Genomic DNA, 26,244 nt, shown 5'->3' on the forward strand with positions numbered 1-26,244 from the left:
CAAACAGGGGTGAAAACATAACCTCCTTCACCTCCGGTGGCATAAGTAATAAGTTTCGTGTTGGCTTCGAGGTTAGGGTGGCTGGCTTGGGATATTAGGGTCCTGATTTTGCACCCCTGCTTAACCGTTGAATTAACACCAGGTGGGGTTGACTCAGCTTGTCGTCGTTCTGAGGTCGGTGGAATGAGTACCAGTGTACTGGTAATCGGGGCATTGCATCAGTTGCACAGTCGTGTCCTCAGCCAATGATGCTACGCGCAACCTTGTGCTGCATACAAAGGAGGAGGAGCAATGATAACCTTCCCAGTCAAGATCTGTTTTTGGATAAAAACACAATTGTAAAATCTGCAAAGTTGTTGAAGGGACAAGACTCAGCATGACAGTGTGTTTTATCGACAGTCAGAAATACTTGTTGATCACAGTTTCTGCCACAAGCTTGACTTATCCAATAACGGTCTGGATGATCCTCATGCACTGACTTTCTTTGTAGACTTTGGCAATTATCTGATGTGCAACAGTTTAGAGACTCGGATTTATGCTCGAGTGCTCAGATCTCATGCTCACACCCATTCAATGTATTTGACGATGTCATATCAAGCTTCCAAAATGTGTAACAATCTCTTGAAAATACGAGAATGGCTAAAGGTTAACCTGCACTCGGTGTTCAAGATGATCGCAAAAGAAAGACACATCTTGGTGGTGTAAAATGAAAGACAAATTATTCACACATCTGCTTTGACCTTTGAAGTTCCACCTGAGCATCCACAGATTTTGTTGATGAGAATCTCACAGAAACAACCGCGATGCGGCGGAAGGAGCTGCGATATCACACACAGCCATGCACTGACTGCCGCACTTCCAATACTGATGTGTGAATAAATTTCAAGTGTGAATATAATTCAGGTGTGAATACATTTCAGGTGTCAATACATTCAGGTGTGAATATATTTCAAGTGTGAATATATTTCAAGTGTGAATAAATGATGATTTGAACAGCTCCAATACTGATGCACAGTTACGCTGAAATACAATGCACATTGATGCAGTGATTGTCCAAAATCAAGCGTTCAACACAGGTAATGTTCGAGGAAGTCAGAATATTTATTAAAAGGTGTTCAAACTGTTGTCGCACCAATATTCAGTGATCAAAGACATGCCAACTTTTTTATTTTTCAACATAGTTCCATTCAATTCAACAATGCACATACTCCAATTGTCCACCAAACCTCCGATGCCGGTAAAATTGAAGTTTTCGTACGTGGTATAGATTGCAGCACAACTATGCATCAGTATTGGAAGTATAGAAACCATAATTTATCCACAATTTAAATTCAAGAGAGCAATAACAGCTTTTGTGGGGGGTGGGGAGGTGGGGTGGCACGAGGACTTTCAAAGGAACTATTGTCTGTGCAAATGGCAATTAGGATAGGAAGTACTCAAACATCCCCACCATAGTGAAGGTTATGTAACAATGAGATTTTCATCTCTTCAGATCACTCGTGGTTAGTGGTGACCAGATTGTTCACCACTACACATCAGGTCATCCCCCATCCATACTCATGATCTCTTCCACTACAAATGACCCTATTCCCAAGAACTCCCTTTTGCAGGTCATTGTGATCCCCCCACCCCCTCTCCTGAGACCTTTTCGTTTGTTAGTTGGTTTGTTCATTTTCTGTTCCATCACCACTTTCCCCTTTCCTGATCTTTCACCCCTATGTGTCCTTCCACTCCCCTTGATCTCTCTCACACTTCCACTCTGCTGTTGGTGTTTCTCCCTTTCCAAGTTGCCTCCTTCTATTCTGCTCTCGCTCTTCCACGAGCCTCGATCATGTCTACAAAAAAAAGTGATGAAGGTAGGAAAGCAGAAGTTCTTATAGGGTGGTGTGTCAATTACAGAGATTTCACTGCTTTTGGCATTAAGAGTTACCATACTAATGGGACAAATGCATTTGTGTAGCAGGACAATATCAGTACTTTGAAAAATAACAATTCACTAAGTTCACTTAACTCCCAAATTATCTTGAATATAATTTTCAAGTTAACCGTGAGCTACCCTCATAAAACAGTGAGAAATTTCAGGGATGTCACAATGATGCCAGTCACAAGACAATGGTTACCTATATTACACACTCACACTTAAAAAAATAGAACCGTGCGTCCTAAAGCTCACCTGGATTGTGAGCAACTCACTCAACCCCCCCCCCCCCCACAGACACCCTTAGACCCTGATGTTTTTAAATGCCATGAACAAACTTTGGTAGATGAAGGTTGTGGTCAAGTTTCATCAAAATTGTGTGTGTAGTTTCTGAGAAGAGAGCGAATACTTATTTTGGGGGGTCAAACACCTCCCCCCCCCCACGTAGACTTCCTTAATGACGCAGATTTTGATGCAGTCTATACACTTTGGTACGTCATGGGTGATGAAGGTTGTGGTCAAATTTCATCAAAATCGTGTGTGTAGTTTCCGAGAAGAGAGCAAGGATCTATTTTGGAGGGTCAAACCACCTCCCCCAATAGACCCCTTTAACGAGTGCAGATTTTGATGTGGTTGATAAACCTTTGTTAGGCATCAGATATGAAGGTTGAGGCCAAGTTTCATCAAAATCAAGTGTTTGGTTGAAGCGATGATGACTGAAGTGTTTACGGATTGACTGATTCACTCACTCACTCACCTATGGACACCGCTCAATCGCATAAGCTCACCGGACTAAAGTCCAGGTGAGCTAAAAATTGAATACGAATATCTGAGCTCATACAATCACTTACAAACAAGAGCACAATGTATACAAACTGATAATTGGCAGATACCGGATGAACAGACAAATCGAGTTATCGAGAACATAAAAGATTACGAGTGAGTGAGGGCGTGCACATGACATGTCAGTGAGCCACTTCTTTCAAGAAGTATGAAGAACAATGAAATCCAAAATATATCCCCAATAAATGAACAGTGGGGAGAATTTATATGTGTGGCCATGGACAGACTCGTTTAAAAGATTCCCCGACAGCTTTTACAACCTAACGAATGCAGACAAGTCAAGGCAACAAGCTCTCAAGATAAATTTATGCTCCAGGTTCAGTGCTACCGGCTGGGACCAACTCCAGCAAGATGGTTTTAGCCAGATTGGATCCCACCTGGAAACAGACTCCGAACCTGACAGCACAGAGGTTCAGTATGATAACAGCCGATCAGCTCAGATGTTTCTGCACAACATCCAATAATCTCATGGAATTTCATTAACATCTGCGTTAAAGATAATTGCATTATAGACAGGTATTAAACAAAAAGTAATAAACAATTGAAACGAATGGCTTTCAAGGAAGACAACAACACATGTTCGTTTTTTCCAAATATTTTCACCAAAATTTGAAAAAAAAAAAAAAAAAAAGGCTGATTTTCACCCCAATGTCACGTTTAATTCAACAGCGGTTCGTTTTCTGTTAGTCTAAGTAACCAATCAGAAAAATAATGAAATCTGAAAATGTAATTATAAATGCTGGTGGCACATATGAGCCTTACCCTCTGAAGCTCTTGATTCTTTTCTTCGAGTTGAGTCTCTAATTGTCGCAGTCGCTCTTCAATGTTCCCGTGCCTTTCCTCAGCCTGAGAGAAGAATCAACGAAATAAATAAATAGCAGCAAGGAATGGGCTATTTCAGCATACCTTTCCCAGCTTGAACACCATCTTCCAATTAGGAACAATCAACAAGGAGGAGGTACACTTACCTGTTGCGCTTTGGATAAACATTAGGAAACTAAAGCAAAAAGTGCAACGTATTTTTGGCGAGGGAAATAAGAGCGAGGGAAAGGAGAAGGGGTGTAAAAAAAAAAAATGAAGTTAGGGAAGGAGGGTGCAAACAGGAAAAGTTGAACACCTTATCCAAAGTACAAGGGTGGTTCAAGGTTGATGTGGACTATTTAACTGTAGAAAATGTAAAAAAATAATAGTTCAATGCTGAGATGTTGTGCGATATTATCAAACTCAGCAGGTTATACTGGAACTGGTCATATGTGAAATTGCAAAATAATTGGATGTCGGTCGTACGAAGGGTGAAAATAGTTCTTTAATTCTCGGATGGAATCAAATGAGATTGATGGAAGGTGTGAACCAAAGGAACTCGTGTTTGACAAAAACACAACTGTGTCACCATTGCAACAGAGATTCTGGAACATGACCATACTGTAGGGAGGGAGATAATTTACTTAAGAAGATTGTGATGAGATTAGACTTGGGCAGTGGCGTAGTTAGAGTTTGTGGTGTCTGGGACAAAAGGTCAACAACAGCACCCCACAGTGACAGGTATAGTCAGGAATTTCTATCGGGGGGGGGGGGGGGCAAAAGAAAGAGCTCTAAGCTTCCCGAGCAGGCTCAGCAGCAGAGCCCTGGAAGTTGTTCAAAATGAGAATAGATTTGGATTTAGTTAAGATCTGAGTTGATTAGGCTAATTAACTATAAAGAACCTGGAAGAATTCCCATGTATATAAACGTGCGCCGTGTTAACGTGTATAGAGCAGTTTAATAGGTCCTTTTGTGGCATGACATTCTAATTAAAAATAAAATAAAAAAACAATGATAACATTGTAACAGAGCATTTCATAATGATAATAATAATAATAATAATATTAACAACAATAATATTAAAAACAATAATAATAACAGTTCCATTTGGCAATAATAATGATAACGAACGTATAATCTCTGCCCTGATCCAAGCAGACCTAGGCTTGATCAAAGGAAAGCTAATGCTGAAGCGATACAGCAAGCAGGTACGCTACAACAACTGCATCAAACATTCATGGAGCATGGTGTGGTATTTCTATGGCCGAGAGGCTGGAGCTGATGAGACATAGCAGCCGACAAAGGCAAGGTGAGATGATCTCCAAAGGAAGTGCAAGCAGGGGCTTTCCAAAGGGGAGTGTGATACACTAAACCAGTGGTACTTAACCTGGGTTCGACTGAACCCCAGGGGTTCGGTGAAAGCCCTCCGAAACACATTGCAATTTTTCTATAATTTGCTTTCAGTCTAACTTAATTTTATTTCTTTTTTTTTTTCAGGATCAGGATGTCAAGTAAGAAAAGGAAATGGTCGGAGGATTACGTAAGGTATGGGTTCACGTATACCATGGAGCAGGACGGACCTCAGCATCCTCAATGTATGCTTTGCTATGTGAAGTTGAGCAATTCCAGCCTTGTACCAGCGAAATTATGGGAACACTTCGTAAAATTGCACGGCGAGGGACAGTACAAGGACGCAACGCAAGATGAATTCAAATTCCAAAGAGCTCGATTCGACACAAGGGCTAATTTGCCCACTCACAACTTCATTCCAATTGACAAACCGATCCTCAGCGCCTCGTATGAAGTTGCGTATCTAATCGCAAAACAGGGCAAACCACACACCATTGGCGAAACACTCATCAAACCGGCCGCATTGAAGATGGGCAACATCATGCTTGGAAAAGCTGCTGAAGAAAAGTTGTCTCTTGTTCCACTCTCAAATGACACCATCAGCAGCAGAATCGACGACATGAGCGATGATATCCTCGCCCAGGTAGTTGTAAATTTAGTCGCAAGTCCAACGAGATTAAGCCTTCAACTCGACGAGACCACCGACATTTATAATTTGAGCCAGCTCATCGTATTTGTGCGTTATGTCAAGGGAGACGAGATCACGGAAGAGTTTCTGTTCTGCAAGCCTCTCACAACAATGACTAAAGCAGCTGACGTGAAGACACTTGTCGACGAATTCTTCAGAAGCAACGGTCTTTCGTGGAACATGGTGTCTGCAGTTTGCTCGGACAGGGCTCCAGCCATGCTGGGGCGAAACTCCGGTTTTGGAGTGCTGGTGAAGGCCGATGCACCACATGTTATCGTCACGCACTGTGTCCTGCACAGACACGCGCTGGCATCAAAAACTCTGCCTCCAGAACTGGCCGATGTTCTGAAAATCGTCGGTGAAACTGTGAATTACGAGCGAAGCAGTGCTCTGAATCATCGCATCTTAAAAGAGCTGTGTAATGAAATCGGCTCTGAATTCGAAGTCCTTCTATACCACTCTGATGTTCGGTGGTTATCACGAGGGAAGGTACCGAAGCGTGTTTTTGCCTTGCGTGTAGAATTAGCCCTGTTTCTGCGAGAGCACCAGCATCGCCATGCAACTCATTTCAAAGAATCAAAGTTCATCCTAGCCTTGGCGTACATGGCTGACATCTTCGACGCACTCAACCATCTCAATTGCCAGATGCAGGGCGGTGGTGTGAATGTCATCAAAGCTGAAGAAAAGCTGAGCGCTTTTCGAAAGATGTTACCATTGTGGAGGCGGCGAACAGAGAAGGGCAACTTCGCGAACTTTCTGCTACTGGACGAGTGCGTGAGCGGAATTGAAGATGATTCTGAAGTTGGAGGCACTGCTATACCAAGAGAACTGAAGCAAGCGATTGCCATGCACATGGATGAGCTGGGAAAGTCATTCGATGGATATTTCCCTGACCAAGCACAACACCCAGCATGGGTGAGACAGCCATTTACTTTCGGCGTTGCAACGGCAGATGTCAATGATCAATACGTCGATGACCTCATTGAACTTCAGCAGAGCCAGACTCAACAACAACTCTTCGGCACAACAATGCTCTCAACGTTTTGGTGCCGCCAAATGGAAGGGTATCCTCTCATCGCTAAAATTGCCCTTGAGATCCTCACGCCGTTCGTTACAACGTATCTCTGTGAGCATACATTTTCGAAACTGCTGGACATCAAAACAAAGAAAAGGAGCAGACTTACATGCGAAAGTGATATGAGGGTGGCCCTTGCCAAAACAAAGCCACGCATTTCCCAGATCGCCTCAAAAAACACAAGAACAAAAATCGCATTAAGATCCAATTCTTCTTATTATCCAAGTATACTTTTGAATTTTGATGCAATTTGATTTTTATTTTTGTATTTATTAAAATTGAATTTATTCTTCTTCTTATAAAAATATACTCTTGCATTTTGATGCAATTTTTTTCATTTTTTTATTAATTAAAATTGAAATTTTTGGTCAAATTTGAGGGGTTCGGTGAGTGTACGGAGGTTTTTGTAAGGGTTCGGCGCCTCTGAAAAGGTTAAGAACCACTGCACTAAACAGACCGCCATGAGTTTATAGTTTATACATTGATTCGACAACTGAAAATTTGGTCCAATGGATCAGGTCAGGTCAGGTCGGGTATGGGAGCATGCGCCGGAGCAGCACGTCGCTGCGTCCACTTTCCGCCGGTACTCCAGGAACCTCCATCTCGCCATCCCTCAGGCAGATGCCTGGCCCATCACCATCTCCTTGAGATGCAAAACAACCTGCTGCAACCACTTGGCACGTGGTCGGCCCATTGGCTTCCTCCACTCACGAGGCTCCCTCGCTGACAGAATCTGATGAGCAGGATCAACTCATAGGGGGACATTGAGCTGACCCATTGTACAAATCAATGGATCATCAAGCCCACTAGTATGTACAAATCACCCTCCTTGCTTTAAGTGTGCCAAAATCATTCAAAATCTCATCAAAGTTTATTTTCTGGGCAATATTACTATAATGCACGTTTGAAGTGCCTGGAATTCAGAAACAACTTCAGTGTTGTTGTTGATGTTGGTGGTTATCTCAACAGAACGAGAAAAATAAAAACGAGCTTCCGACGTGATCCGGATGGCCTACAAGCTGGAGTTTTGCATATGTTACATGGTGTCAGAAGTGATCTGCAAATAATTCCATCCATCCATGTTGTCTGAATCTGGTATCTGAGATAGATAAACGATGGCGTCTGTTAACTTTGAGCACCCCATGATTGACTGGGATTCGGCTTCGTTATATCAGGAATGTTAGATTTCGAAATCATGTTGGATTTGTTTTTGATGGTCCGTTGGCTGATCTGCCTGACAAACGCAAGGCAGGCTGGCTTGGATCATGGATCGGAGAACAAGGACGAGAGTTATACAAGACTTTTGAATGGACTGAAGGTGAGAAGGATGACCCCAACAAAGTTCTGGATAAGTTTAAATTATATATTGGTCCCCGAAAAAAAACAAGCACATCACGAGACATCGGCTGTTCAAGAAGAAACAAAGCTCCGAGGAATCGTTTGACAACTTTGTTAAGGACTTGTCTCATTCTCTTGGACTGTGAGTATGTGCAATCTGAATATGTGCTCGTGGATGCGATTATCCAAGGGTATGAGCAGAAGGTCCAGGAGCACCTGCTAGACAGAGGTGAGGAACTTACACTGGCCAAAGCTCTTCAAGTGGGTCAGCAATATGAGCTTTCAAGGACTCAAGTTTGCATTGTCCGTGATGAGGACACGAGTGTAGCTGCAGTACACTACAAACAAGCGAGGCCAAAACCACAATTGAACGCAGCACCACAATGCCATCACGCAGGAGATCAACCCCAAATAGACCCCAGTGTGAGGACAGCTGCCACTGCTGTGGTCAGGATCCTAATCATGCATGGAATCACGGTGAATGTCCAGCAATTGGATCCACCTGCTCTAATTGCAAGAAACTGAACCATTGGCTTGCAGCTTGCTATCGAGGTGCCAGCATACATTCAGTTGAAACTCAGTTGGATGGTGCTTGTGCTGATACAACTGAGTACATGGATGAAACCAATGGGCAAATTCTATGGATCAGTGCACTGCAGACAACGGCTGCATCATGTGATGATAAATGAAGGCAGTCTCTATTGGCACCAGGAAGGCAATTGACCTTCAGAATTGATACCGGAGCTCGCTGCAACACAATGACACTATCTGATTATCATTTATTGTGTTCCTTCTCGAATGATGGGATAAAAACCCGAAGCAGCCATGGATCTTCCTATTCAGTATCGTGGCAAAACATTCACGACAACATTTGAAGTGGCCGCTCTCTCACAGAAAAACATAATATCCGGAGATACGGCTGAAGTTCTGGGTCTGATCATCAAACTTGATTCCATTGACATTCTTGCTGAGTTGAAGGAATATACGGACCTAGTGTGAACTACTGGAACTCTGACAGGCATGTATACAATTAAATTGCAACCTGGTATGAAGGGAGTAGTACACGCTTCGTGTCAACAACCAGCTTCCCTCTTGCCACATATTAAAACTCGACTGGAGGAGATGGAATCTGATGAATACATTGCCAGAGTTAATGAACCAACTGAATTGGTCAGCTCAATGATGGGTTTGCTCTGCACTCAACTGCCGTGTTCTGCACCGTTCTGCTCCGATCTCCAAACTGTTCCCTTGAGGACATACGAGTTCTCTCAACAACCCTTGCTGGTTCATCTGTGTGTGGGTGTGCGAGTGAACGATTGGGCTTTTCGACTGATATCGTCTTTGTTGTACTACAAGGAATTACTTTATTAATTTTCATCATTCATCGTCTGTCTTCATCAGCAAGATCAGTCCGTAAACATGTCGTGTGCCTGAGTCTTGTATTTAATAAATTCATATTTTGTAAGATTGTGCGTGCCTGCTCCGCAATCTGCCTCCTCCACCACGCTCATTTTGGCGTCATTGGCAAATCCCTCGGGTGAAAATTAGATTTAAATCCTAATAACCAACATTGGTTTAAGCTCACGCTCAGAATAGGATCGCTCACCTTCGTTTGGGCGAGAGATTGTCTCCAAATTAGGTTTAATCCCGTCATCCGCAGAGCAATTGCTTCAGCATTTTACAACTCCTCACCAACTCCTTATTATCAGCCACAGCATGGCACGGTAACCGTGACAGTATTTATAGCTAAAGTGAGAAATGTTTGGCAGAATTCAATGGTAATCACGTTATTTGAACACAATCTTCCAAAGTGCAAGCATTATGGCATTTTTGTCTTGAATTTTGGCACAATTCATTGGTACGGCTATCTCATGGGTCTTGCTGCTTGAAAAGTTAACAATAATCCCTGGTGCACAAGAGTCGGAGGCAATGGTGAAAGCACTTTGTGTGCAAGATTACAACTGAACTTTATCATGGAAACAAAAGCCAAAATGCATCAGCATTTAAGTGCAGTGGATGGCGAATCTTGCAAATGCAGGTCGAACCTTCGTGAGGGCTGCAACACGCTGGGCCAACTCTGCCTCCACCTCGGGCAGAGTTTCAGCTTTCCGGAGCGTCTGTTGCAGCTTTTGCTCAGCCAGTTCCAGCCGTTCCTGCAGCTGTCGCACCTTTTCTTCACTCTGAGATATAAAACCATGAAGAGAGAGCAATTAACAATGCAGAGCCTCACCAGAGTACTTGTATAAGTGACCAATTTCACAAGCCGGGGTTGCGCGCGCGCACGTGCGCGCACATGCACACACACACTCACACACGCGTGCAGAGAAGAAAGAAAAATATAAATAGAAGGACATGTTCAAACAAGGACAATATGTCACAAGGGAACGACTTCTAACCACACCTGGTTGAGGCTACTCAACCAGGTATTTTGGACACAATTCAATGAATGCAAGCTGTTTGCATCTTGAAGTCCTGCACTACACTGTCTACTGGCTTCAAATACTGAACTTTTGGAAGGCTGAATAATCACAACAGTGAGATAGAGTTAAGAAATCAAAACTTCAAAAACAAATTATTATATTGGCTTCAGACACAAAAAAAAAAAAAAAAAAAAAACATGAAATAACTCACTGACATGGTATAGTGGATGGAGTCCATTGTGAGGGTTACAGGTTGGATTCAAATGTCATTATTCATTAGTAAAGAGTGAAAGTAGTGCTGTGGATCCTCAGCAGGTATACCTGTTTGAACAAGTCCTCCGTGTTGGCCAATTCATTCTCCAGTTTGTCATTGAGGTCATGTAGAGATGTTGCTTCCCGCTGTGCGCCGAGGTACCGCTTCTCCAGTGTTGTTATTCGTTCTTCCATGTCCTCCTTCTGAGCCATGGCCTGGAAAATGTCGACCGGTCTTAATAACAATAATAATCTGTTTGGATCATCACAGATTGCACACATAGCAATTGAGGAATCCTTTTAAAATATGCTTACAAAACCTCATGGAGCATTCCACGAACTAAATTCAGCGGCAATATTGCTGGAGGATGCGGCAGAAACCTGAATTACAATGATGGATTATATGCAGTAATGCTCTGCCAGAATAAAATGAATACCCCTGCTTGTAAATTAACTTAATTTTAACAATCTGTGATATGTACACAATTAAATTGCCTGTTTATAAATTGGTATCAGGTAGTATATATCCTTTGGAATCACACAGTGCTTGAACCCGTGAAGGCATCCGATAATTGATATTCTTTATTAACAGCCCGATACAGATTATACCAAATGTGGAGTAGATTGTGTTGCAGCTCTCGCATAATAATTGGCAGAGGTCGCTTTGCCACAGCTTCTGAGCCATGCATCCAAAACACATCTGATGGCGTTCATGTCACAACTTTACGGTGCCAGGGGAAGAATCTGCTGTTGCTTCGAGGCAGAGGTGGTTCTCGATGTATGGCATGTGGAACCACCTCACTGCAGTGAATGTGTTCCTTACTGCAAAATTCCTTGTTCACCTATTGCTTCTACATTAAGAGAAATATCCAGTTTCCTTTAAAGTCAACCCCAACTTACACTTCTTTTGGTGGCAAACCTTCACAAAACAATAACAAAAAAAAACAAGTAGAGCATTCGGTAGAGTGCATACCTCCACCACGTAGTGCCTGATGCATGAGAACATATCGGGCCCAATACATTTTTCAAATATCATGGTATATATCGTTTTTGGCCCTATCTCTCAACGGGGAAGAAGCACTTTGCAAAATTAAATAATCCTCGTATCCAGATCCGGATTCGGATCTTCACCAAAATCGAACCAATTCATCCTTGCCACACACCCAACCAGTCCACCAAGTTTCGTCCAAATCCGTCTACAACATTTTGAGATACCATGCACACAAAAAACAGACAGAAAGGGCTGAAAACATAACCTCCTTCACCTTCCGTGGTGAAAGTTAAAAAAAAAAAAAAAAAAAAAAAAAAAAAAACTTGATTGCAAGAATATGATGCTGGTGTTTTAAAAGGACAACTTGATAGACCTTACATGCGGGACATGCGATGGTCAAACAAACGGAGTTGAGCAAATTTAAAGAAGGAAAATCTGGGGCTTATTGTTCTGCTAAATCAATACATTCAGGCAATTTATATACTTCATGGTTAAGGAGGTTGGTTAGCATCCATAGTTTGAAAAGGAAGAAGAAAAAGGCACAGCCAACCAAAAATTTCACATGAATGTGTGTATGTGGAGAGATGGGAAAGACAAGTTGGCAGTGTACGAGTTTTGAGGTGCATGTGTCCTATGTGGTACAACCATCGGGTCGTCAGACTGGAGTGCACTCCATGCGATAACGCACACCACAAACATAGGAAATACAAACGCTCTAGGTCCTGTGCAGGGCATAATCCAAGTGAAGCTTCGGAATCAGGAATCACTCTCAAGCAGCTGCTGCTCACCAACGTCACATCCGCCACCATGATCGATGCAACATTCCAACAGCTTACTGTCCGTTCCAACCACTTCCTTACAGAATGCACCTCTAACAGCCTCAATAAACATTTTCAGCATTATTATCTGTCTACTTCTATCTAAGCTTTAGTGCTTCAATGGCAAACAAGCTTCTTTCACACCTTGGCAACCATATCATGTTTCGAAGTAGTGCCCATGGAGAGTTTGTTATTGGTCTCTGGTTGCGCACCCCCATTCAGGTGGCTGAAAGTCTGGATTTAAACAAATAATTCAGAAGTACCTGCAGTATATAAGGAAATACTTGGAAATTGGACACAGGAGGAGGCCATTTGGCCCATCATGTCCACACTTCATCAACACCCAATCAATTAAATCTATCATTCTATTAATCATCTATGATGCTCACCCAATCTACCCATGACCAAATTTCATTGGGGAAGGAAGAATGAGGGAGTGGGGAGAACAGTGGGGTCAGCCAGTGGTGCATCATGAGGGATGTTTTTGTCACGATGAAGAGAGTTGTAGATTGAGGAATGAGAAAACATCAACAACACATTCACCTTTCAACAACAGGCTTTACAGACATCACCATCACTACACAGGTATAAGATCACCCATCAATACTACCTTAGCTATCTATTAGTCCGACTGATGTACATGCACAACCTCGATCCACAGATGGTTCACATGTTATGTCCTACATTCATAGAATAATTAAACTCTTAGGAGATTTAACAGGGAATACTATGAGTAAGACCAAGTCGACTTATTCCAACAACACATTTTGGGATCAGCGCTATTACTTGGCACTTTTTGATATTGTAAATCACGAGCATAAGCACTTATTGTAGTTCAAAGACTCATGCAAATATAATTACCGTAAGTTAATTCCATTCCTCGTCGAGAACTACGCAAACAGGCGAAGCGTTAATGAACAAATAAATATGCATCTTTTATCATATAAATTAGCTCCAATGGGTGGGTCACTTTGTACACAGTAATAGCAATAAGAAAAATATTTCAAATCAATAAAATGTCTGCAGACACAGCTGTACTTCCTTGAATATAAATGAAGTGATGGAAGCACACCGAGAAAAGATCAGATCAAGATCCGTGTAATACGAGGTGTCAGCTATTCTCCCCCACCCCCACCCCCTCCAACACTCATCCCACAGCATATATCATACACACAACAAATGTTACTGTCAAAACAACATTTCTTACTTATGTGTTTTGAATACCCACACCGAAGACCGTCCATACTTTATGACTAACATACCTCACGTAAGTCACGCTGATATTTTACATTGGCTTCCTCCGACTTGATGAGGTCTTTACGGGCCTGGTTCAACTCATCCTCAAGCTCGCCAACTCGGCCCAAAAGTCCCGCAAGACGCTCCTTTAGCTGGCCCATCTCAAGTGTGCGACGATCCAGGAGCTCCTGAAGTTCTAGAACTCTAGAGTGGCCTTCTTCTTCACCAGGTGCCATCCCTCCTGCTGTTCGCTATCAAAGGATGAGATATCATGTGAATCACAGAAATGGGAGCCAAGGCTCATCACTTTCAATCCACAAGATTAAAGATTTGTTTCGATCACATAGCATGGAAGTGTAACTCATAACTATTTGTCCCTAAAATACACGTGTTTAATCTTGGCTCTATTTCCTCGCCAACAAGCAAAATATCATATATACATACATACATACATACATACATACATACATACATACATACATACATACATACATACATTCTCTCTCTCTCTCACACACAAAAAAACCGAACATGTAGTTCATTCCAAGCACCTTTTTGGCACGAGGGATGTGCAGAACACCTGACTGCAAGTTTCCATGAAACTTAATTTGTCGGTTTCTAAGTAACTTGGTTTCCATGTAACCATTTCCACCAGAAACATACCAAACTGCCTGTAATTTAATAAATAAAAGCTACCAGTTATGAAGCATCAAATATTTACATGAGTGTTGCCACGTTATTGAAACACCTGAGAATCAAAACCATTCCTCATACTGTGCTATATAATTAAATTGCCTTCAGGCAGAAATGACCAAAAATCTTTTGTGACTAACGCATTAAAATTGTGGTTATTTTGGCAGAAAAATGTGCATCACATCGACTGGAATATCTTTGCAACTTTATCCAGCATTTAGGATCACATGCAAATTGTCCAGTGGTGGTTTGTTTGAATTATTTTGAAAATAGATCATTTAAATGGAAAAAAAACCACAATGAAGGCGCAGGCCTTTATTGCGGTTTTTTATTAGGGTACCCTGTCATTCTGACAGGGAACCCTATTGTTTTTCTTCTGTTTATTTCCTTATTAGGGTACCCTGTCATTCTGACAGGGAACCCTATTATTTTTCTTCTGTTTATTTCCTTATTTTTTATTTTTTATTAGGGTACCCTGTGAGTACAGGGTACCCTATTGTTTTTCTTCTGTTTATTATTATTACGCATTATTATTATTTTTCCGCCGGCATTTTGCACCCTTTTTCGCTTTAAAAACCATTTTCTCTGGGACACTAAGGCCGATCGACAGGAAATTATCACCATAGTTTGTATCTTTTTTGATAGCACAATCACGTTATAATTATGACGTCATTGGTCACGTGGTGCGGTCGCCATCTTGAAAAAAGCGATAAACTTTGGACATCTGTATCTCGGAAACCGTGCAATGGAAATTTTTTTCGTTTGATACATTTTACTAAGCTCACTATGGGGAACACGTGTGATTTTTCGTGACGTCATAGGTGAAGCGATATACCGGTGAAAATTCGTCAAGTAGAACACCGTATAGGAAAAATCTGAAATTTTTTGAGCGTCATCTACGCCAAAATTCATCGTCAAAAATGTTTTTTTTGACGTCATCGATGACGTAATTCGGCCGCCATCTTGTTTTTTAGTGTTTTTTTAAAAAAAAAATTCTCCAGAAGGGCTGGACAGATTGAGGCGAGACTTTACAGGTACATTCCCCAAGAGGTCCTTTCTCAAGTTTGTTAATTTCTTGTTGACAGGTCACATGGTTTGGTGGCCATCTTGAAAAAAACCTTAAAACCTTCAAACATCTTCTTCTCCAGAAGCGCTGGTCCAATGAAGGCGAGATTTCAGAACTATATTCGTGACATGCATGTGATGCAAGTTTGTTAATTTCGAAGTGATAGGTCACATGGTTTGGCCGCCATGTTGGATTTAAGAAAAATATTAAATAATGTTTTCTCTGGAATTTCATAAGCCATCGAAGCGAAAATTTGCAACTGCCTTCCTCCCTCAAGTCTGCATACATGGTAAAAAATTTTTTACCTCAGAAGTCACATGGTTTGGCGGCCATCGTGGATAGAAAAATAGACCTTATCCGATTTACACGAAACTTCACACACTTGTTCGGGTCGACGATGGAAAGCAGAATTTAAATTTATGATATCATAGGTCACAAGGTTCGGCAGCCATCTTGGATTGAAAATGAATAAATTTTAAAAATCTTCTTCTCCAGAAGGGCAAGACAGATTAAGACGAAACTTCACAGATATATTCCGCATGAGATCCTTTCTCAAGTTTGTTAATTTCTTCTTGATCGGTCACATGGTTTGGTGGCCATCTTGAAAAAACCCTAAAACCTTCAAACATCTTCTTCTCCAGAAGCGCTGGTCCGATGAAGGGGAGATTTCGGAACTATATTCGGGACACGTAAGCGATATAAGTTTGTTAATTTCGAATTGATAAGTCACACGGTTTGGCCGCCATGTTGGATTAAAGAAAATATTAAATAATGTTTTCTCTGGAACCGCTCAACCTAATGAATCGAAAGTTTGCAATTATCATCTACCATCGTGTGTGCACGCGTGGTAAAAATTCTGACGTCACACGTCACATGGTTTGGCGGCCATCTTGGATAGAAAAACGCACCTTTACCGATTAACACGAAACTTCACAAACGTGTTCCAATACCCAGTTGGAAAGCAGAATATAAATTTGTGATGTCATAGGTCACATGGTTTGTCAGCCATCTTGGATTGAAAAATAATATCTTTAAACGTCTTTTTCTCTGAAACGACTGAACAGATCCAGGAGAAACTCCACCACTATGACCGCCTCTCCATGACGAATAAAAAGTTCTCACACCCTTTTGAGGTACGACACAACGTTTGGCAGCCATAGTGGATTGAAGGAAAAATATTAATTAATGTTTACTCTGGAACTACTGCATCAATAAATGTGAAACATCACCTTTATGGTGGAACAGTCATGCGGAATGAGGGTTTGAAATTTCAACGGGATCGGGCCCAGGGTTTGGCAGCCATGTTGGTTTTAAGAAAAATATTAAATAATGTTTTCTCTGGAACTGCTTAACCTAGCGAAGCGAAAATTTGCAGTTATCGTCTCCGATCGTGTTTGCACATGTAGTGAAAATTATGACGTCACAAGTCACATGGTTTGGCCGCCATCTTGGATTTAAGGATAAATATTAATTAATGTTTACTCTGTAACTGCTGCTTCTATATATACGAAACTTCAAATTTGTAATTTAGCCGACATGCGAAACAAAAGTTTAAAATTTCAACCTGATCGGTCACACGGTTTGGCAGCCAGAATTATTTAATTATTTGAATCTGTTCGCCAGTTATAAGGAAATTGAACGCTTTCTGCTGCCCGGTTCGTAACTCGTAGGTTCCGCGCCGTCTCGAAGCATGCCTGTGTTTGTATCACCATTAAATAATGTTTTCTCTGGCACCGCTTATCCGATAAATGCGAAACTTTGCGACTACGATTTAAGTCTCATGTTGTATCAGTTGTGTCAAAGGCGGACGGACTGGGTACCCGGTCATCACTGCCAGCAGTTATAAAGTGGCAGTTCTAGTTATTTATATTTTTCTGCCGGCAATTTTGCAGGTTCTTTCGCTTTAAAAATCTTTTTCTCAGGAACGGTAAGTCCGATCGACATGAAATTTTCACCATAGTATGTATCTTTTTTGATAGCAAACTTAAGTGGTAATTGTGACGTCATAGGTCACGTGGTACGGGCGCCATCTTGAAAAAAAACGTAAAACTTTGGACCTCTGTATCTCTGAAACTTTCGAGGGTAAAAATGTTTTCGCTTCATACATTTGAATAAGCTCCTCAATGGGGAACAGGGGTGATTTTTCGTGAGGTCATCGGTCAAGAGGTGTGCCGGTCAAAATTCGTTAGGTACAACGCTGCATCGGAAAAATCTCAAAATTCTTGAGCCTCATCTGCGCAACAATTCACCGTAGAAAAAATATATTATGACGTCATAGGTCACTTGGTTCGGCAGCCATCTTGTTTTGGGAATTTTTTTTAAAAAAAATCTTCCTCTCCAGAACGGCCAAACAGATCGAAGCGAAACTTTACACACACATTCCTCATGCGGTCCTTTATCAAGTTTGTTAATTTCTTATTGATCAGTCATACAGTTTGGCGGCAATCTTGAATTTACCGTAAACCTTCAAACATCTGCAGAACAGCTGAACAGATTGAGGCGCAACTTTACACACACATTCCCCATGAGGTCCTTTATCGAGTTTGTTAATTTCTTATTGATCGGTCATACGGTTCGGCGGCCATCTTCAATTTACCGAAAACCTTCAAACATCTTCTTCTCCAGAATGGCTCATCAGATCAAGGGGAAACTTCACCAACGTATTGCCTACAAGTAGGGAATATAAGTTTGTTAATTTCTAATTGATAGGTCACACGGTTTGGCAGCCATGTTTGATTCCAGAACGATATTAAATATGGTTTTCTCTGGAACCACTTTCCCGATCAAAGCGAAACTTTGTGACTGTCATCTGCAGAAAGTCCCATGTTGTATCAAAGGCGGACGGACTGGGTACCCGGTCATCACTGCCAGCAATTATAAAGTGGCAGTTATAGTTAGGGTACCCTGTCATTCTGACAGGGAACCCTATTGTTTTTCTTCTGTTTATTTCCTTATTTTTTATTTTTCATTATTTATATTTTTCCGCCGGCAATTTTGCGGGTTCTTTCACTTTAAAAACCATTTTCTCAGGAACGGTAAGTCCGATCGACACGAAATTTTCACCATAGTATGTATCGTTTTTGATATCAAACTTAAGTGGTAATTGTGACGTCATAGGTCACGTGGTACGGGCGCCATCTTGAAAAAACCGAAAAACTTTGGACCTCTGTATCTCTGAAACTTTCTAGGGTAAAAATGTTTTCGCTTCATACATTTGAATCAGCTCCTCAATGGGAACAGAGGTGATTTTTCGTGAGGTCATCGGTCAAGAGGTGTGCCGGTCAAAATTCGTTAGGTACATCGGAAAAATCTGAAATTTCTTGAGCCTCATCTGCACAACAATTCACCATAGAAAAAAATATATGACGTCATAGGTCACTTGGTTTGGCAGCCATCTTGTTTTGGGAATTTTTTTTTTTAATCTTCTTCTCCAGAACGGCCAAACATATCGAGGCGAAACTTTACACACACACACATTCCTCATGAGGTCCTTTATCAAGTTTGTTAATTTCTTATTGATCAGTCATACGGTTTGTCGGCAATCTTGAATTTACCGTAAACCTTCAAACATCTTCTTCTCCAGAACGGCTCATCAGATCAAGGGGAAACTTCACTAACGTATTGCCCATGAGTCGGGAATATAAGTTTGTTAATTTCTGATTGATAGGTCACATGGTTTGGCAGCCATGTTTGATTCAAGAACAATATTAAATATTGTTTTCTCTGGAACCACTTACCCAATCAAAGCGAAACTTTGTGACTGTCATCTGCAGAAAGTCCCACGTTGTATCAAAGGCGGATGTGTGGGTACCCGGTCATCACTGCCAGCAGTTATAAAGTGGCAGTTCTAGTTTTTTATTTCTTATTTATTCTTTTTCCGCCTGCAATTTGCGGGTTCTTTCGCTTTAAAAATCATTTTCTCAGGAACGGTAAGTCCGATCGACACGAAATTTTCGGCCATTGGCGGCCATCTTGAATTTACCCAAAACCTTCAAACATCTTCTTCTCTAGAACGGCTCGTCAGATCAAGGGGAAACTTCACATACGTATTGCACACGAGTAGGGAATATAAGTTTGTTAATTTCTAATTGATAGGTCACATGGTTTGACAGCCATGTTGGATTCATGAAAAATATTAAATGATGTTTTCTCTGGAATCACATAACCTTTCAAAGCAAAAATTTGCAACTATCATCTGCCATGATGTCTGCATTCATAGTAAAAATTATAACATCACAAAGTCACAGGGTTTGGTGGCCATCTTGGAGGGAAAAACGCATTCTATCCGATTAACACGAAACTTCACACACGTTTTCCACTACGGGATAGGAGGCAGGATGTAAAGTTATGATGTCATAAGTCATATGGTTCGTCAGCCATCTTGGATTGAAACTTAATAAATTTTAAAATCTTCTTCTCCAGAACGGCTAAACAGATTGAGGCGAAACTTTACACACACATTCTACATGAGGTCCTTTATCAAGTTTGTTAATTTCTTATTGATCGGTCATACGGTTTGGCGGCCATGTTGAATTTACCCTAAATCCTTCAAACATCTTCTTCTGCAGAACGGCCGGTCAGATCAAGGGGAAACTTCATTTACGTATTGCACACGAGTGGGGAATATAAGTTTGGTCATTTCTAATTGATAGGTCACATGGTTTGGCAGCCATGTTGGATTCAAGAACAATATTAAATATCGTTTTCTCTGGAACCACTTATCCTATCGACGCGAAACTTTGCGACCATCATTTAAGTCTCATGTCGTATCAAAAGTGGAGGTCCGGGTACCCGGTCATCACTGCCAGCAGTGAAAAAGTGGCAGTTATAGTCTTTTTATTATTTCTCATTGATTCTTTTTCCGCCGGCAATTTGCGGGTTCTTTCGCTTTATAAATCATTTTCTCAGGAACGGTAAGTCCGATCGACACGAAATTTTCACCATAGTATGTATCTTTTTTGATAGCAAACTTAAGTGGTAATTGTGACGTCATAGGTCACGTGGTACGGGCACCATCTTGAAAAAAACGAAAAACTTTGGACGTCTGTATCTCTGAAACTTTCGAGGGTAAAAATGTTTTCGCTTCATAAATTTGAATAAGCTCCTCAAGGGGAACAGGGTGATTTTTCGTGAGGTCATCGGTCAAGAGGTGTGGCGGTCAAAATTTGTTAGGTACAACGCTGCATCGGAAAAATCTGAAATTTCTTGAGCCTCATCTGCACAACAATTGACCGTAGAAAATATATTATGACGTCATAGGTCACTTGGTTCGGCAGCCATCTTGTTTTGGGAATTAAAAAAAAAATCTTCTTCAGAACGGCTAATCAGATTGAGGCGAGACTTTACAAACACATTCCCCATGAGGTCCTTTATCAAGTTTGTTAATTTCTTATTGATCGGCCATACGGTTTGGCGGCCATCTTGAATTTACCCAAAACCTTCAAACATCTTCTTCTCCAGAACGGCTCGTCAGATCAAGGGGAAACTTCACAAACCTATTGGCCATGAGTAGGGAATATAAGTTTGTTAATTTCTAATTGATAGGTCACATGGTTTGACAGCGATGTTGGATTCTTGAAAAATATTAAATAATGTTTTCTCTGGAATCACAACCTATCGAAGCGAAAATTTGCAACTATCATCCTCCATGATGTCTGCATTCATAGTAAAAATTATGACGTCACAAGTCACATGGTTTGGCGGCCATCTTGGATAGAAAAACTGACCTTATCCGATTTATACGAAACTTCACACACTTGTTAGGGTGCTGAATGGGAAGCTGAATATAAATTTATGATGTTATAGGTCACATGGTTCGGCAGCCATCTTGGATTGAAAATGAATAAATTTTAAAAATCTTCTTCTCCAGAACGGCAAGAGAGATGAGACGAAACTTTACACATATATTCCCCATGTGGTGCTTTCTCAAGTTTGTTAATTTCTTCTTGATTGGTCACATGGTTTGGCGGCCATCTTGAATTTACCCTTAAACCTGCAAACATCTTCTCCAGAACGGCTGATCTGATCAAGGGGAAATTTCACACACGTATTGCACATGAGTGGGGAATACAAGTTTGTTAATTTCTAATTGATAGGTCACATCGTTTGGCAGCCATGTTGGATTTAAGAAAAATATTAAATAATGTTTTCTCTGGAACCGCTTAACCTATCGAAGTGAAAATTTGCAACCGTCATCCCCCATGATGTCTGCATACATGGTAGAAATTATGACGTCACAAGTCACATAGTTGGGCGGCCATCTTGGATAGAAAAACGAACCTTTTCCGATTAACACGAAACTTCACAGACATGTTCCACGACACAGTTGAAAGCAGAATCTAAATTTTTTGTCCTCTCCTGTATCTCATGTTGTATCAAGGGCCAAGGTCTGGGTAGTGCACACAAGTAGTGAATATAACTTTGTTAATTTCTAATTGATAGGTCACATCGTTTGGCAGCCATGTTGGATTTAAGGGAAATATTAAATAATGTTTTCTCTGGAACCGCTTAACCTATCGAAGCGAAAATTTGCAAATGCCATCTTCCATCAATTCTGCATGCATGGTAAAAATTATTACGTCACAAGTCACATTGTTTGGCAGCCATGTTGGATTGAAGAAAAATATTAAATAATGTTTCCTCTGGAACGACTTAACCTATCCAAGCGAAAATTTGCAACTGTCATCCCCATGATGTCTGCATACATGGTAGAAATTATGACATCACAAGTCACATAGTTGGGTGGCCATCTTGGATAGAAAAACGAACCTTTTCCGATTAACACGAAACTTCACAGACATGTTCCACGACACAGTTGAAAGCAGAATCTAAATTTTTTTGTCATCTCATGTATCTCATGTTGTATCAAGGGCCGCTGTCTGGGTAGTGCACACGAGTAGTGAATATAACTTTGTTAATTTCTAATTGATAGGTCACATCGTTTGGCAGCCATGTTGGATTTAAGGAAAATATTAAATAATGTTTTCTCTGGAACGGCTTAACCTATCGAAGCGAAAATTTGCAACTGTCATCCCCCATGGTGTCTGCATACATGGTATAAATTATGACATCACAAGTCACATAGTTGGGCGGTCATTTTGGATAGAAAAACGCACCTTTTCCGATTAACACGAAACTTCAGACATGTTCCACGACACAGTTGAAAGCAGAATATAATTTTTTTTTGTCATCTCATGTATCTCATGTTGTATCAAGGGCCAAGGTCTGGGTAGTGCACACGAGTGGTGTATATAACTTTGTTAATTTCTAATTGATAGGTCACATGGTTTGGCGGCCCTGTTGGATTCAAGAATTATATTAAATAATGTTTTCTCTGGAACCACATAACCTATCAAAGCGAAACTTGGCCAATATAATCTACCCCCATGCATGCATGCACGTTAAAAATTATGACGTCACATGTCACATGGTTTGGCGGCCGTCTTGGATTGAATAACGCAGTTTGTCCGATAAAGACGAAACTTCACAAACGTGTTCCACTTCACGATTGGAAGCAGAATTTAAATTTATGATGTCATAGATCACATGGTTCGTCTGCCATCTTGCATTGAAACTTAATAAATTTTAAAAATCTTCTTCTCCAGAACAGCCAGACAGATTGAGGCAAAAATTCACACAAACTTTCCGCAAGACATCCTTTCACAAGTTTGTTAATTTCTAATTGATAGGTCACATGGTTTGGCAGCCATGTTGGACTCAAGAATTATATTAAATAATGCTTTCTCTGGAACCACATAACCTATCGAAGCAAGACTTGGCTACTATAATCTCGCCGCATGCCTGCACATATGTAAACAAGGACAAATTTGTCCAAGAGCCGCATCCTAAAGGTTTTGTCTTCACCAGAAGAAGAAGAAGAACAAGAACTTAAGAAGAAGAAGAAGAAGAAGAAAAAACAACTTCCGATATTTCATCACATGCCTTGACGGAGCCAATAGCGAGACCAGTCATGGACGAACGTCGTTCATGACAAGAAAATAGTGTATTTACGAAATTACAATACATTAAATGGAATAATCTTTGAATAGTAACGTGAACTTTTCTAAACTTTAAAGCAAATGTCCAAATATATTTAAAAGTTCATGATAGACGCTCTCAAAAGGCACCCTCAATGCGAGGATGTGTACAAGTATTTAGTATTTCAGGAGATATGGATCCTGTATATGAAATAGTCGAGTCCTAAAGGATCTGTCTTCACCAGAAGAAGAAGAAGAAGAAGACCAACAACAACAACAACGCCGAGTTCTCTTAATTTTAATTTAGAAGAAGAGTAAATAATGAAGAAGAAGAGTAATAACATGAAGAAGAAGAGTAATAAAATGAAGAAGAAGAAGAAGAAGAGTAAATAATGAAGAAGAAGAAGAGTAAAAAATGAAGAAGAAGAAGAAGAAGAAGAAGAAGAAGAAGAAGAAGGGGAGTAGAAGAATGAAGAAGCAATAGAGTAAAAAATGAAGAAGAAGAGTAAATAATGAAGAAGAAGAGTAAAAATTGAAGAAGAGAAAAATGAAGAAGAAGAGTAAATAATGAAGAAGAGTGAATAATGAAGAAGAGTAAAAAATAACGAAGAAGAGTAAAAAAAACGAAGAAGAGTAAATTTGAAGAAGAAGAAGAGTAAAAATGAAGAAGAGTAAAAAAATGAAGAAGAGTAAAAAAATGAAGAAGAGAAAAAATGAAGAAGAGTAAATAATGAAGAACAAGAGTAAATAATGAAGAAGAAGAGTAAATAATGAAGAAGAAGAAGAGTAAATAATGAATAAGAAGAGTTAAAAATAATGAAGAAGAGTAAAAAATGAATGAGAAGAAGAAGAGTAAAAAAATGAAGAAGAAGAGTAAAAAATGAAGAATAAGAGTATAAAATGAAGAAGAAGAGTAAATAATGAAGTGCTAAAATAAGACATGCTAAAAATTATGACGTCGTCACATTGTGTGGCGGCCATCTTGGATAGAAAAACACACCTTTTCCGATTAACACTAAACTTGACAGACGTGTTCCAACACACGGTTTGAAGCAGAATATAAATTTGTGACGTCATAGGTCACATGGTTCGTCAGCCCTCTTGGATTGAAAATTTATAATTTTTTTTATTCTTCTTCTCCAGAACAGCCGGACAAATCGAGGCAAAAATTCACGCACACTTTCCCCAAGACATCCTTTCACAAGTTTGTTAATTTATAATCGATAGGTCACACTGTTTGGCGGTCACGTCAAATTTACCCTAAAACCCTCAAACATCTTCTTCTCCAGAACGGCCGATCAGATCGAGGGGAAACTTCACGTACATATCGCACCCGAGTGGTGAATAAAAGTTTGTTAATTTCTAATCGATAGGTCACACGGTTCGGCAGCCACGTCAGATTCAAGAACAACATTAAATATCGTTTTCTCCGGAACCGCTCATCCTATCGTCGCGAAACTTTGCGACCGTCGTTTAAGTCTCACGTCGTATCGAAGGCGTCGTGTATGGGTAGCCGGTCATCACTGCCAGCAGTTATAAAGTGGCAGTTCTAGTTAATTTTAATTTTCTTTCCTTCCTGAGAGTTTCCTTCTCCATCCATCTTGTTCACCCCAAGGATCCTCTCCTGCCCCCCCCGCCCGTTTCTCCCCACACCCATTATTTGTCCAAGTCTACCTCTATTTGGTGCATCAACTCTGTTGTTGGTGCCCCCTCCCCCCCCCCCCCAATCTCTACTGTTTCTCTCGTTCTGTTGCATCCTGATCCGTTTAGTGTTCCAGCTATTCCACAAGCCTTGACTCTGTATACAAAAGGTGTTTATACAAGATTGTTCAATTGCAGTTAAAGAAAGTGGAAGATAGCAGAATTGTTGTGATTTGAGGAGACAAAAGTGCTTGTAAAATGAATAACAAATGTCCTCCATGAAGAAAATTTTAAAGACGTTCACTCTTAATGAGGCTTTCCATTAAGAAGAGGACAACTTCATGGAGAATATTATTGTTGCTGATGGAACTTGGTGTGAGAAAAATAACATCAACCCTTTGAACCCTCGCGGCCGGTTTACCAGCTGCTATTCAAACCTCCATATACCCGAACGGCATGAATTTTTCTCCAGGGAGCCGATGGTGGGGGAGCCAAAAGTCCAAGGAGCTCAGAGTTCAAAGGGTTAAGCAATTCCTAAGGGACTCTCTTCTCCATGTTCCTAAAGGCCAAACACTAATGAAGATCAAACAAAACGTTCCACATCATGTTTCTCCAACCATCTGCAGAAACGGCATTTTCACAGGGTACGATGTGGTTTTCTGCAATACAACACCATGAATAACCAACAACTGCAACCAATGTAAACCGATGATCAAGCAGATCCTGCTGAATACTATAGATCTTCCTTCCTTGTTGATAATGCAGCAACTCATGCAAAACAAAATCCATGACTTATTGTAGCTTATGCCCCAACTTATGCTGCATGTCTGTTCACTGTTTCCCCATCCCATTTCTCTGTCCTTTCTTGTATGCCAACTCCCGCTGCTCCACCGCTCTGTCAACATCACCCCTATTTCATCCAGCTCTCAGACGATCTTCGATCTTTGTAAATAAAAAGGTAGAAATTTTGCACCAGCTGTTGATTCCAAACATTGCCACATGATGTTCGGAAGACTTTGACATGAAGGTCAAACCTACGTGAGCATCAAAGAGCAGACAGGATGGCTCAGAGGTAGTTCACTCATCTTCGAGCTGTCTAGTCTGGGTTTAATCCCAAAGATGACAATATAAGCCACCC

The 26,244-nt window shown here is 40.7% G+C and overlaps 1 protein-coding gene across 6 annotated transcripts in view; it reads right to left on the minus strand.

The window, feature by feature from the left end:
* LOC147032991 (liprin-alpha-1-like) overlaps positions 1–26,244 on the minus strand; it is a 341,574-nt gene that overhangs the window by 97,852 nt on the left and 217,478 nt on the right. For all 6 annotated transcript variants that reach the window (XM_085871083.1, XM_085871085.1, XM_085871082.1 and 3 more), the window contains exons 6-9: positions 13,757–13,981; positions 10,755–10,901; positions 10,059–10,193; positions 3,524–3,607 (exon numbers count right to left, since the gene is read on the minus strand). In XM_085871083.1, coding sequence (XP_085727209.1) covers positions 3,524–3,607; positions 10,059–10,193; positions 10,755–10,901; positions 13,757–13,981 — 591 coding nt within the window. The remainder of the gene's footprint in view (positions 1–3,523; positions 3,608–10,058; positions 10,194–10,754; positions 10,902–13,756; positions 13,982–26,244) is intronic.

This window comes from Eptatretus burgeri, chromosome 2 (assembly GCF_056783735.1).
Source record: "Eptatretus burgeri isolate ZD-2024b chromosome 2, Ebu_testis_v1, whole genome shotgun sequence".
Lineage (NCBI taxonomy): Eukaryota > Metazoa > Chordata > Myxini > Myxiniformes > Myxinidae > Eptatretus > Eptatretus burgeri.